Source organism: Monopterus albus, unplaced genomic scaffold (assembly GCF_001952655.1).
Source record: "Monopterus albus unplaced genomic scaffold, M_albus_1.0 scaffold197.1, whole genome shotgun sequence".
NCBI lineage: Eukaryota > Metazoa > Chordata > Actinopteri > Synbranchiformes > Synbranchidae > Monopterus > Monopterus albus.
In genome coordinates, this window is record NW_018128077.1 from 136,064 (window position 1) to 150,297 (window position 14,234).

A 14,234-nucleotide genomic window follows, 5' to 3' on the forward strand; every position below is an offset into this window, starting at 1 on the left:
TTCGGGGGCCTTCTGTCTGGGGCGATCAAGATGAACAGCAGCCCTCTCTTCCTCCACCAAGTTCTCATCCCATCGCTCCCTAACTTCCAGGGTGAAGGAGGTGTGTTTTTAAACAAATCACAAAACATATATCTCTGTTCTTAATGTACATACCTGCATGCATGCATGCGTCCCAATTTCATTCATTGCTCCTCAGCTCTCGATCTGGTCCAACGGTGTTATCAGTTATGTTTGTGACTGAATGCTGCAGTTGATAGGCTGCTTTGACATTTCATAGGCACATCATTCTGACAGTTTGATAACTAGACAAAACAGCAGGACCAACCTGGTGTCACATCTCCCCCAGCTTTCAAATTGTATTAGTTTCTAAATCTAGTTAAAATTGTGAATTCGTATCACAGTAACTAATGGGACCATAAAACACTTTTCATGAGCTGCTGTTTTAAGCCTAAACGTCCTTATACACCAGAGACGAATTTCACATGAGTTTCTTGCATGTCAGTAATAATTTTCTTGCCAAACTTGGGCACATGCTGACCAGTCGCAGCCCCGTGCACAGCTGACATGTAAACCAACATGAAGCAGGAGGAGCTCAGTGAACAGTAAGTTGGTTTAACACTGCAGCAGAGCACATCTATTTTTGTACATTACAAATATGTGTGGGTCCTGTGTTTTCTATAGCTTGGGTGGGATGTGTCCCGCAGCTGATCCCGAGTAGAGATTACGCCCTAGTTGTAACATTCACCCTGTGACAAATGGCTGCTAATTCACATTGTTCTTCTGCCACACAAGAGATCAAGTCAGTCTAACATTTGATCATGTGGACAATTACAGTTGCCACCATAGGAAAAGTGTTTACATGACCCTCGCAACAAGCCACAGTTTAACCATGCGCATGCTATAGGTGCGCTCTGGTATGTCATAAAATAGCAATACACCTCTGACCAATGACCAAACGTTGCAACATTGCTACCATAAGCAAATGGTACACCAGTCAGTGAAACCTGTCTGATTTATTTATTAATGTGGTGCTGAGTATATATTGGACTTAAGACGTACGGCCAGGCTCTATTCCAGGTCAGTGGAGTCACTGCTCCTCTGCCTCTTCATGTGCTGTGGCAGCAGCAACAGCTCCTCAAACTGTCCAATGGACATCCTGAAGTAGGTTCAAAAACAACTGTGGCAGACCACAGTTTCAGCCCCTGCACCAAACACTGAACATTTCTAGGTCGCCTTTTTCAGTACAGGATGCACCCATATTTTCTTTTTTTACTCCTTGTATTTACTAGAACCAGCACCAGGTCATCATCTCTTAATGTGTACATTTGTAGCACGACTTTTAGAACTTCATATTCCATATTCGTGTCGCTCTTGGTGTGAAAAGACATATAAACTTTTAATTAAGCAGGAGAGTCAGGTGTCACATGACTGTAGTTCTGAATTAATTCATTTCCACTTCCAAAAACCTTTCAAGTTACCAGATGTTTTAATCATATCTTAAATGATCGAATAATCTGTTTTACATAGTACTGACTGACAGTTGATCCAGCTGTGGCACTGTCATCATATGACACCTGAAAGGAAAAAATACAGTACATGTTCACTACAAAAACAAAGTTTCCTTGATTCATTCTTCCTTGCATCTTCAGCGGGTAGGGCTAGAATGCTTCTGTTTCTGTCCTGATTCACAGCAATGTCGGCAACTGCAGCTCTCACAGACATTCATTCCTCCTCATACACACACACACGCTTGTCTGTTTATCTTTAATCAAATGACCAAGTCCAGGAGGAGGGGTGGCAATCAGCACATTCCTCTGTCTTCATGTCAGATCTAAATGGCTCCTTCATCTCTCTCTTCAGGTTACTACCCCTTCCTGAAGATCTACCAGGCCATGCAGTTGGTCTACACTTCAGGCATATAGTGAGTCTCCCTTGCTGTCATCTGGTAGCACAGATAAGCCACGGTGTATTTGTTGGCACAGGGGTGTTTTCTTTTAATCAGCTGAGGTCATAGAGTAATTAAAGAAACATTAGTGAAGAAAGGGTATCTTTCTTCTTCAGTCCAGCTTTTAACTTGTATCTTCTGGTTTATAGTTTACCACAATGACTGGCCATGTTAATAAATGTGAATATTGGCATTGTCAGGTGGCAACGTGATCAAATAGTGCCAGTCATATAAAGAAATTACATAGTCACAAGCTGTATTTGTATCATCAGCGTAGTCTGTGACAGTACACAAACAGGTCAAGAAATCAATCATTCACAGTGCGTCAGTTTGTGCATGTTGCTTATGACCCTTCTATATCCCCGTTGCCTAACAGGCTTGTTTGTGTACACTGTGTTGTCTGCAGTGACCTTCAGGGCACTGGAGGCAGACATGTGTGTGTGACCATCGAACCAGCACTGCTGCTAAAGGGTGACATCCTGGTGAGTCATATGGGAAGGAAATGACAAACAGAGAACCTCTGACATGGGTAGGGTTGTAATTGTGGCTCAGTGACCATAGCAAAGAAAAACTTTACAAAGTAATACTACAAGTGAAAAGGTTTGAAGTTGCCATAGCTCATCTCTGCAATACAAATTTTGGTCTGAAAAAATGTTTTGTTGCTTTGTTAACCAGGAATCATCGCTGGTTTGTTTTGTGCTGTCAATCATTTCCATAGTGCAGGTGTCACTCAGTTTGGAACACAAAGCTTTAAACGTACTGTGCCTACCCGTCATTATCCCACATGCATTTTGACCTGCGTTCCTCTACTGCGCTCTACAGGTCAAATGTTACCACAGGCGAGCCCAGAACGCAGACAGAGAGACTGTGTTCAGGCTACAGTTCCACACATGCACCATCCACGGGTCCCAACTCTGGTTTGGCAAAGGGGAGCTGGACGAAGCTTATACTGGTAAGTTTATTTAAGTGGTTGACAGGGAAACGGCTGATTAGAGATTAAGACTTACAGCGGCTTGACGGAGAGACGGAAAGGCTTTGGCTGCAAAACCCCTGAGTGTAACAAACTGAATAAGGGTGATTTTTATTCCAACCTTTGTCTCTTACTCCCTTAAAGGAAAAAGAGTGCATCTGGCCTGATTGTGTTTTTTGACACCTTTTAAATTCTGACTTTCAGACACAATTTGTTAATTGTGGCAGGATAATTACCACATACAACTAATTGACATAATAGCAGCTGTTTAAATTGGCATTGTATTCACAGTGGTTTGGACTCATAACACTGTGGTTGGATAATAACAGCTCACTGGAGTGGAGTATAGTGACTGTACTGTATCTCAGAGTGAGTAAAGGAGGCCCAATGTGCTCATTACTTCATTTCCCCTCTCTTCTCTCTAACTGTAGTAAAGCAAAGGAGATCGTGTATGTGGTTGCGAATGCATTACACTAAATGAATGGCAATTGCACTTACACACACCATTGTCGGTTAATGTAACTCAGAATACAGCTATGTAGTACATTTGATATGTTGGAGCAGAAACAGTTTGAGTCCCCGTGTCTATGAAGGATCTGCTTGCTTTCATAAATCTGGGTCTCATGTGGAGATGCCATTTACACGTATAGGCTGTTACGTTATTACAGTAATATGTGTTCCTCTGTTTTGTTAAGCATTTGTTTTCTTCTCCACAGATGAGCGTTTTCCATCTGATGCCACAGTAGAGTTTGTCTTCTCCTCTGGACCTGAGAAGATCAAAGGTTGGTTCACTGTTCTTGTAATTCTTCTTCTGTCCTACTTAGAAATTAATATTTGTCAAAAGGGTAAAAGACACATTGATGGACTCTTAACAGCTTGTACTAAAATCAAAAATTCTTCAGGTTAAGGAAGGAAACAAATGCAAATGAATGAAACTGAATGTCTTTCCTCAGGGCGTGAGTACCAGAAGAATGATCCAGCTGTCACAGTTGACTACAACATTGCTGACCCAGTGGTACGCTGGGATTCCTATGAGAACTTTAACCAGCGATACCAGGACAGTCTGGAGGGTAACACATGAATGGTTTTCTTTATATCCCATCTCAGCTTCAGTTTCAGACTGGCTCCGAATTGCTTCTGTGTGTAGCTAATGAGTACTAACAGTTTGAGATCTGATCTTGTCTCTGTCTTTTTATCTTAGACATTGCCCACACCCGAGGTCCTCTAGATGGCAGTCTGTATGCTCAGATAAAGAAGCGCCGAGGCCCCGGCTCTGGTTCTCTCACCTCGACCAATGGCAGCAGCCAAGGAGCAGGACTTGTAGACGATAGGCCTGGTCGTCTCATCACTCATCATTCTGACTCTGCCCTATCAGGCCATTCCATCAACTTGAGCAAATCATCTATCCGTCCAGACTGTCAGGAGGAGCCCATTCATCCACTGCCTCCCACCAGACAGGAGCGAGAGGAGCTTGAACGTCTTCTTGGAGGCATAGAAGGAAACCAAGATGGAGAACGAGAGACTGCCATTTTGGATGACGGAGATTCGTTGCCCTCAGAGCAAACCGGGACGCTGAGGCTCAGTCGGTCATGTTCGTGCCGGGCAGGGTACCGGTCCCAGCACTGTGCTGAGCCTGGCTGTGACCACACCCTCCTCATGCCTAATGGTTACTGCCTCGATCGGGCTCCTGGCACCAACGGACACCACGGGGCGACCCCTTCGGCCAGTCCCCCCACAGCTGCTCCTCCATCACATATGGATCTGTGCCAGCACTACAGTCCTCACACCCACCAGCCTCTCCCACCTCCAGATTTGGTGTGGGACCGCCAGAACGGCCCACCGCGCTACCTGCACCGCTCCTACTCTGATGCTCCCTCATCTCGACATATCTGCCCATATCCATCAGCAAGTCTTACCCCTCACTCCCACAATCACCCGCTTCACCACCCTCTGTCTGCTCCAGGTCGCTTCTGCTGTCAAGAAGATGACTACAGTCCCTACCATCACTCTCCTACACCTCACAATCACCACCATCCCCACACACACCACCCTAAACCTTCCACCAGCCCTACCTACCATGATATAATGCTAATGGATGGTCTGCCAAGCCCCGGGTGCCCATGCAGAGACTGCAGCATCAGGAGAGAAGACTCAGCAACCTATCATACCCTGAGGCTGGACCGAGGTGACAACTTCCACTGGGACAGAGAGGCGGAGCTTCAGCAGAGGGAGGTGGGGCTTAGGAGAGCCAGGGAAGCAGAATTGCCCCGAGGCTCAGAGCTCCCCTGGGAGAGGGATCCTGGGCTGAGGCGAGGCAGAGAGCTGTCCCTCCACTGGGAGCGAGACAGGGAGGCTGAGCTACAGTGGGAGAGGGACAGAGAGGCTGAATATTGGCACAGGAGGGCCACCGTAGCCTCCTATGGCCCACAGGGTCATGATCATCCAGCGTTCACCTTTGACCCCTTGCCATCAGGTCACCCATCTTATCCAGAAGTATCAAGGTCCCACACTCATTCCCACCTGGATCTCAAGTACAGCAGCAGTAGCAGCGGTTACCAAACACCTCGTCAGGTGTGCCCCTGCTCGCCTTATCAGCCCTCGCCATCGGAAAGCAGGGGTTACGCCTCAGGCTACCAGTCTGAGTCCACGTCTCCACTGCCTCCTGCTTCCTCAATCACAGGGCCCTGCAGCCACAGCAGTGGGCCAGTAGATCATAACCACAACCACCACCCAGACTCACAGCAGTCATATGGCTCTGACTCACTGACTGGTGAGTCTCATTAAAACAGACACTCAGAAATTTGTCGTCCTTTAACAGGAATCGCCAAATTAGCCATAATCGACAACAGCAGCCAATGAAAATTTGTGCTTACCTAGACAGATGCTGTACATGAGTCACAAACTGCCTCTTCTTGCCAGTCCCTGGCTTGTGCAGAGAGAATCTTCTGTGAGCTTTCAGACTTGCTAAATGTTTTAACCCCATATCGTCATTTCATAACACTCACCCAAATTCTGAAGGTATTTCCTGAATGCACATACTCTTCTAACAATACAGAATCAAAAATAAACCAGTCCCGGAAAAATATCATTTTAATCAATTTCTCAGGTCATACAGTTTCTTTTCAGTTAGTTGGGATGGCGACAAGAAATGATGCCGTCTCATTTTTTTGTGAAAGTTGAGCATGAATGTATTATTGAAACCCGTTACATTATATTATTGAAAATTAAGTGAAGTTATTAATACAATACATTCATAAAGTTGAGCTGCTTTCACACAAAGCCAGAGTGACAACATAATTTTCTGTTGCCATCTTTGCTTAACTGAAAATAAACTGTATGACTCAAGAAACTGATTAAAATGATATTTTTCCGGGACTGGATTATTTTTCATTCCGCATCAGAGGAGTCTGAGGATTCGGAAAATACCTTCAGAATTTGGGTGGTGTTATGAAATGCCAGTACTGGGTTAGAACATTGGGCAAGTCTTAATTCAGAAAACTCATGGAAGATCAGCGCTATGACTCGAGTGTATGTAGAACAGGAGTCACAAGCTGGGGCTACATGTATGGTTGTTACTTTATGCAACTGTAATACACTGTGCTCCTCCTTTCTCAGATGGCCTTCGTAGTTCTGGTGAAAGTGTTGGCTGGAGGGATCATATTACCCACGGATCCTTTAGAAGAGTCCACCGAGACGGCCACGCCACGTGCTCCACACCATCTGACATGTCTGGACCGACCACTCCTGTCCACACCAGCAGCCCTTTATGCACGCAGGAGAGGTACTCCACCTTTATTTTTTTACTAGGCAAGAGTTTTGTCAGCAAGAATGTTCCTCACTGTCAGGTGCAAGAAGGATAAAAACATGTGGCATTGAACATTTCAGCTGAAGCCACAAATTATGGTTATATAAGAGAACTGGCCATTCTGTACTGACGATCTGAGTCACTGTGGTCAGTAAATGATTATATAGATTCAGGAAGTAGGTTGGAGTAGATATTTTAGAAATATTTCTCTAGATCACAAGCAGTTCTGTGACAGTAATGTTCATGTCTGTCCACTGAAGCCCTAGTCCAGGAGGGAGGGAGTATGAGATCCGGACCACTGACATCATCAGCAGTGGCAACGCAGCTTCCCAGCCTCAGGACGGACATTTTTGTGCTGGTAATGTCGTCCAAGACTCCCCAGGAAGCCAAGCAAGTAGCACAGAGCCGTCACCCATGCCACGGGTCACCAAAGACATGCAGTCACACACTGCCACACCTTTACCAACAGAACCCCACAACCACTGCACTGCACCAACAGACCGGTCCCTGCCAACTCCCCGACAGCAGCACTGTAGCATAGATATGCCCTCAGCTACTTCTTTGAGACCAACCATGTCAAACCAGGGACAATGTCAAGCTCCTTCATCCCCTCCCCATGCTTCACCTGCACCGGATACACAGCCCCAGCCTGGCCCTCTCACTCTCCAGACCCCCCATCCTTCAGAGGATGCTGCTCTGCCTTCCACTGTGTCACAGGTGACATCCCAACCTCAGAACCAGACCCAAGCCCCTGGCTCTACAGGACCGATCCCAGCCCAGGTCAGCGGACCTTCTCCAACCAGGGAACCTCACCTGGAAGTCCCAAAACCCACTCACACCACCAGCCCCCATGACCCTGTGTCTCCCACCCCTGCTTCATTATCATCACCCCAGCCTGCATCCAGCAGCATGGAGGGCTCCCCTGTCTCTGATGCCCCAGTTCCGGGCTTTGCTACCCTGGGCAGAAGGCTGATGTTGAGTGGGTCTGACTCCCACCATCCAAACCACATTGAACCCTCACATCACCACTACCCAGTCATGGAGCACAGTGCTGCCGTGGACACTAACAAGAAGCACTGCTATGCTGCTCACACACCACAGCTCCACCCGTCCTCCCACTCCAACTACACCACTTTCTCTATCCCCCTTCCTCACCCCCAGCCACCTTTGCCAGAGAAGCGACAGCCATCCACCCTGTCAGGCTCACCCAGCAGTGGCGTTGGGACTCCGAGGCCAGCCGTGGGCTACGTGCCTCCATCCCCCACCAGTAGCACCCAGCATCAACACCATGTCACGTTCTCTCCCACCGTGGGGGAAATTGCTCCCCCTGGAGCTCAAAATGAAGAAGTGACCTCTGTGGAGCCTGAGAACACAAACAAAGTCAGTGTGAAGTTTGTCCAGGATAGCTCAAGGTTCTGGTACAAGCCTGGCATCTCCAGAGAGCAAGGTAGGTCTGAAAGGGTCAAACTCTTATTTCTTTTGTTTTTTATTCTGACAAAAAAAATCTAGTTTGTTGTAATCAGACATTTGCTTAGAGTAACAGGATATAAATCTTCCTAACATTTTGGCTGTGCTTGGCTGTAGCAATCGTAGCTCTGAAGGAGAGAGATCCAGGAACCTTCCTGATCAGGGACAGTAACTCCTTCCAGGGGGCCTATGGCCTGGCGCTGAAGGTGGCAACACCTCCTGCCAATGTCAACAACCACAGCAGCAAAGGTAAAATGTATCATTCTTGTTCCATCTGTTAAGCAACAGCAGCACGGTTTAGCCCTTCAGGGTATTTCATGTGGCATTTTACTTATTTAGCAATTTGTTAACTGTAAATCTGTGCTGTTACAGTGAGTGACCCTCTGGAACAGCTGGTCAGACACTTCCTAATAGAAACAGGCCCTCGAGGAGTCAAGATTAAAGGGTGTCAGAATGAGCCTTACTTTGGTAAGTTGTTGTCCAACTTCAGGGATGCTTTTTGCATACTTAGAGTTACCACTAATTTGCAGCACCTTGACAAAAGATGATTTATTTTTACGTTTAGGGAATGCCAGGGATTTTTACTGCTCTCTGTTTTCCCACAGGGAGTCTGTCTGCATTAGTCTACCAGCACTCCATCATGCCCATTTCATTGCCCTGCACTCTGAAGATCCCAGAAAAAGGTTGGTACTCCTTAGCTTTTTTAAAGGGGCTGCAACTCTTGAATATCTGCATTACCTTTTAATCTCCTGATTATTTTCTCACTTCATTATTTGTCTGGAAAAAAGTGAAAAATCATGATTTCCTAAAGCCAAGTCAACATTTTGTTTGTTTTTAACTAGCAGTCCCATATCCCAAAATAATCCAGTTATCCAAATAATAAAATTCTAACAATTAATAGGGTGGAAAGTAGATACAGTAATGTCTGGTTTTTATGCTTGAAAATGCTCAAAAAACTTTTTGGAATACAGCAAAGATAAGATGTTTTTATAACAATCTGATAAGTTGGCCAAGTGTTTTCAAACAAATGTATGAAATGCTCATTTAAACCTTACAGCAAAATGATAGCAAATTTTACAGGAAATGTACGCTAATGGATTTAACTGTCTTCACCTCCATGCTGCCAGATCTGCTGGGAGAGGTGCAGGAGGTTCAGCCAGTGAGTAATGTCAGCACAGCTGCTGACCTGCTGAAACAAGGGGCAGGTGAGTGCTCCCCTTCTTTCTCCTCACTGCCGTGTTGCAGATTCCACCTGAGTCGCATTATTATTAACATACTGGACGGGGATGGAGTTGATTGTTTCAACACTCTACAGCCTTGGGTATAACTGTCATTTGTTAAAGTAATGGTTGCACTATCAACTGAAGGCCGCTAGGTACACTGCACGTACAACATGCATCACCTCTACAGCAGCAGGGTGCTGGAGGTCTATGTGTGATGTCACTGCTCAGGATGCTCACCTTTCTCTCTGTGCCTCTCCCATCAGCCTGCAACGTCCTCTACCTAAACTCAGTGGAAACAGAGTCTCTGACCGGGCCTCAGGCCATCGCTAAGGCAACAGATGCCACCCTGGGTCGTAACCCGCGTCCCGCCGCCACTGTCGTACAGTTCAAGGTGACATCACAGGGCATCACACTGACTGACAGCCAACGCAGGTAAGAAACATCCCACACCGTTAATGTCAGAGAAGCATGATGACATTTAACAACCACTAGTTATTATCTAATTAATGATTATTATACAACACTGTAGCTGTGGTAACACTTCAAAATAATAATACAAATCATATACTTAAAAGTAATGTTTAACTAACACATGATAATTTAATGCTTTAGTTATTGCAAGATGTATAATAACATCCTTTTACTAATACTGTACCTCTACATTTATACGCACACACACACACACAGACGTTTATTTCACTACATTTATTGATATGCCACCAAATTAACTGCATTCACTTACACGCGCGCACACACACACACACACAGACGTTTATTTCACACCCATGCTTTTGATCAGCTTCTCTACAAATAAAACTGTACTTTTTCTCATGGAAATATTAAGCTTTTTTTGCAGCCAGACTGACAATCAGACCCAAATATATTTACACCACATTTAAGCTATAAAAAGGTGACTACAAAAAGTACAGGAGGGCCAGTAACATGTCAACCCATTCCCCTCTATTTTGTCAAAATGCGCCTGCTAAAGATTTTTGGTTATAGTGCAGCATTCTCTACCATATTATGCGCCATTTGTTTCACCAAGAACACAATAAAACTAACACCCACCACCTAGCTTATGATTTAACATTGAACTAATCACAAAGCCATAGTGACTTGATCATTTGTTAATGGTAACAGGAATCCATAAAACATCTTGAAATAATTCATGCATTAAATTATCATGAGTCAGTTGTGCATTAGTTAAACAAATATATGATTTGTACCATTAGTATCTGTTGCTGTAGCTGCAACTACTGTGCTCTGCTTTCATGACATTTTAGGGACAACTGTTTCAGTACAGTAATCTGCACTGTCTTTTTCTAGGGTTTTCTTCAGGAGACACTACCCAGTGAACAGTGTAACCTTCAGCAGCATCGACCCTAAGGACAGAAGGTAGGAAATTAAAAGAAATAAAAAGAATAATTTGACTTCTGTAGCTGGAACCATAACCAACATAAAACAGGAGCAGTCAGTCATTCACTGCATCCATGATCACTCGCTGCATTGTTGCTGTAAGCCCTCGCATTGATCTGCACGTCTGTTTTATGTGTGCATTGTTATTGCTGATGAATGCGTGCGAACGTGCACAAGAGACAAGTCCTTATGTTTGCAAGCATGCTGGTTGTGGCTGAGGCTGCAGCTGTGTCAGCTTGTTTGGCAGCTCTGCCTGTGTGCGTGTAGGTCTGAGCCCAGTTTCTCTCTCTCTCTCTCTCTGGTTTAGGTGGACTAACTCAGACAACACCACTGTTAAGTAAGTGCTCAGTTTGTGTCAGAGGAAGTGAGTCTTTGCATGAGTGTGTGTAGGTGTACACAGGGCCACTCCTGACTGAGCAGGCAGTGATATTAAAGCATTTGCATGGCATGAGATTGCGTGTGAGCCTTGGCAAAATCATTCCAGCAAACATGATTTACTAATGAAAAGCAAGTCCTACATGAACCCGTATTACATATTGTAACACTCACATCCTCTGGCTTTCTCCACCTTTCCCCTCTCAGGGTGTTTGGATTCGTCGCCAAGAAGCCCGGAAGCTTAGCTGAGAATGTTTGCCACCTCTTTGCTGAGCTGGACCCCGAACAGCCTGCCTCTGCCATCGTCAACTTCATCAACAAGGTGATGCTGTCGCAGCGCAGATAGGAGACAGAGAGAGGAAAGCAAACAAGCAGTGACATGCAGCAAATACTGCTGAGAAGACATTTACTGACAGCAATGGCTGTCATGGATCAATGTGTCAAAGATTTTGTTATTGCTAAATGTAAAGACATTCAGAAGACAGTTGAAAATCTTTGTCCATCATCCGCATTAATGCTTTTTGGTTTAATTTGCCAGTCTGTCTGAGTCTAAACACCCCCTTTCCTAAAAGGCTGACAATATACCATGGATGGATTACAGAACTGGCCTGCTGGACGCAGCCCAGGAGCCCCTGTGCCACAGCCTGTGAGCTGGCTGGTAACACTTCTTGTTAAAAAGTCAAATGACTTGAAAAAGACAAAACAACCATAAAGAGGCACAAAACTACTACACAGACATACAAAATGACACAAAATAGCTGCAAAGACATGCAAAATGATCACAAACATGCAAAACATGACTACAAATAAATGCATAACAACCAGCCATAGTCACAAAAATACTGCAAAGACAGACAAAAAGGCCAAGATGCAAAATGACCACAAAGACTCAAACTAAAATTAGATGCAAAACAAGCACAAAGAGTCTCAAAAAAATTTTCAAAGACACAAAACAGAAACCAAATGACTCCAATTAGAGAACAAAATGGCAACCACTGTGCTGCTTCTAGTCCTGGGTCTTTTCCGGGTGGTGCTCCATTGTTATGGGGTTCTTTACGCATCTGTGCTCGGGGCTCATTATCTCCTAATCCATCCATGCAGTATACAGTAACGCTACATTTGAAATGTGGTAAAGTACACTTAGATGAAAACACATCAAACTCAGTGTTAAAACAAAGCCATGCTCTATAGTGTTACAACCACGGAGAATGAGGAGGGTTCCTCATAGTATTTGGGCGGGTGAGGGTTGTGGGTAATATCTGACATGACTAAATAAACAATAGACCTTACCAGAGTATCGACATTTTTACATAGCTTCATACATCTGTGTGTGCACTGCAGACATTAAGCCTACAGCTAAATGACTCCATGGCAACCGCTGGTTTAGAGGATTAGATATTGTCAACGGCCTGTAATCTGACCAGGTTTATTAGTGGAAAAACAGGATCCTCACATGGAGTTTACAATAGCATCACTTTGCCTACTGTGATAATTATCGGAAATAGAAACAGTTCATCACACTAACAAATGGCAAGTGTAGCTGCATTTAATGGTGCACACTGTTAATTAGCTCAACCTATAAATGCAGCATTACCGTAAAATCCGGACTATAAACTGCTACTTTTTTCACAAGCTTTGAACCCTGCGGCTTAAACAACGATGCGGCTAATTTATGGATTTTTACGGGCTAACGAGCTTCATGCCGCCAATACATTTAGCCTCATCACATCAGACCAATGAAATTACCGAACAGGCCACAGTGGACCAATGAAACTGTTCAAATTAAATCAAATGCACTCACACTCAATTCTCATGGCTCGTACATAAGCCGACAGTTAACTGAGTCAGTCAATAACCAGCCAGACTAAGTTGAACCAGCGTCACGATACAGGTCCCTGGTTAAACAGCTTTCATCACCTTGGTCAGACTGGTGTCCAGTCAACCGATGACAGAAGTGATGGAGCAGCTGGACACAGACTGTGTGGAGCTGTTACAAAGAGCTTCTTTCCTTACACTGTTTAAATACAACTGCCTTTTAAACCAGTGGGTGTTTACAGTTTGTTGTTACAAAATCCTTCGTTTTGTTTTAAACAATTTGACCAAAGCCGTGATGATGTAACTTAACTTCTATAGCTAGATTGTTCAGATGCACGCACAGGATATTTAGAGCCACTCTGGCCTTCAGTCTCAACGCAGCACCTTCACCAGTGTGACACATTTAATCATAATCGACAATCATAGGGGTTTTTTTGTCCTCTCACAAACACTTAATACTCAGAGCGAGTGAGAGTCAACTCTCTAATGAAAGCAAAGGCATGTGGAGGATTTTTATTTTAAACTAGTGTGTGAGAGTGTGTTTTGGTATGGTGAGGATATTTTGGTAAATATGCCGGGTATAGTAACGTCCACTTGTATGTGGGAATGTATGTGAAACGGGGAAATAGCTCGATGGGAAAGGACGTACAGCGTTAAACCACACCGCTGCATGAAATGTTTGTTCATTCACTGCCTCGCATGTTGTGACCAAACCCTTTACAGAACGTATTCACACACACACACACACACACACGACAGGCTATCAAAGAGAAGGCAGTTGAACACAGGCGGCCTGAAGACAATGTACTTACCAAAGACAAGGCACTCTCGTATTAATAAGCTTTTTATCCAGCTATATTTTTGTACTTACTGCTTTCTGTATTTTTACTGTGCATTTCCTTGTTTGGTTAAAAACCTAGAAAAACACTACTTGTATTACAGCGATAATATATTGTGGTCTGTTTTCTTGTTGATCTCTATATTATGTAGTAATATATTTTCACATGCAGCTATAGGACAGTATATGAGACAAACTGTCTTTTTGTTTAAAGAATATTATGCTATTTTGTATGCAAAGAAACGAAGAACAGAATTAAACTGAAACAGTGTGGTACCTGAAGTGTTTTGAGGTCACTGCAGTTATTTTGGGTTAATGGTCCCAGTGGTTTTCTTGATTAATCACTTGATCTATTAAGTATCTGGAGAAAAAGTGAGAAG

The 14,234-nt window shown here is 44.3% G+C and overlaps 1 protein-coding gene across 2 annotated transcripts in view; it reads left to right on the forward strand.

Annotated features, from left to right (window-relative positions):
- The window catches only part of tns2a (tensin 2a), a 51,162-nt gene extending 39,159 nt beyond the window's left edge, over positions 1 to 12,003 (forward strand). Inside the window, exons 12-28 of one of the 2 annotated variants that reach the window (XM_020617918.1) lie at positions 1 to 100; positions 1,861 to 1,921; positions 2,352 to 2,427; positions 2,768 to 2,897; positions 3,632 to 3,697; positions 3,869 to 3,985; positions 4,117 to 5,685; positions 6,531 to 6,696; positions 6,981 to 8,167; positions 8,305 to 8,436; positions 8,560 to 8,655; positions 8,793 to 8,870; positions 9,315 to 9,392; positions 9,674 to 9,842; positions 10,737 to 10,805; positions 11,134 to 11,163; positions 11,409 to 12,003. The exon at positions 1 to 100 is cut by the window's left edge and continues 12 nt beyond it. In XM_020617918.1, the coding sequence (XP_020473574.1) occupies positions 1 to 100; positions 1,861 to 1,921; positions 2,352 to 2,427; positions 2,768 to 2,897; positions 3,632 to 3,697; positions 3,869 to 3,985; positions 4,117 to 5,685; positions 6,531 to 6,696; positions 6,981 to 8,167; positions 8,305 to 8,436; positions 8,560 to 8,655; positions 8,793 to 8,870; positions 9,315 to 9,392; positions 9,674 to 9,842; positions 10,737 to 10,805; positions 11,134 to 11,163; positions 11,409 to 11,547 (4,263 nt within the window). In that variant the 3' untranslated portion in view covers positions 11,548 to 12,003. The remainder of the gene's footprint in view (positions 101 to 1,860; positions 1,922 to 2,351; positions 2,428 to 2,767; positions 2,898 to 3,631; positions 3,698 to 3,868; positions 3,986 to 4,116; positions 5,686 to 6,530; positions 6,697 to 6,980; positions 8,168 to 8,304; positions 8,437 to 8,559; positions 8,656 to 8,792; positions 8,871 to 9,314; positions 9,393 to 9,673; positions 9,843 to 10,736; positions 10,806 to 11,133; positions 11,164 to 11,408) is intronic. The other variant, XM_020617917.1, reaches the window with a different exon arrangement.
- Positions 12,004 to 14,234: the final 2,231 nt, after the last annotated feature.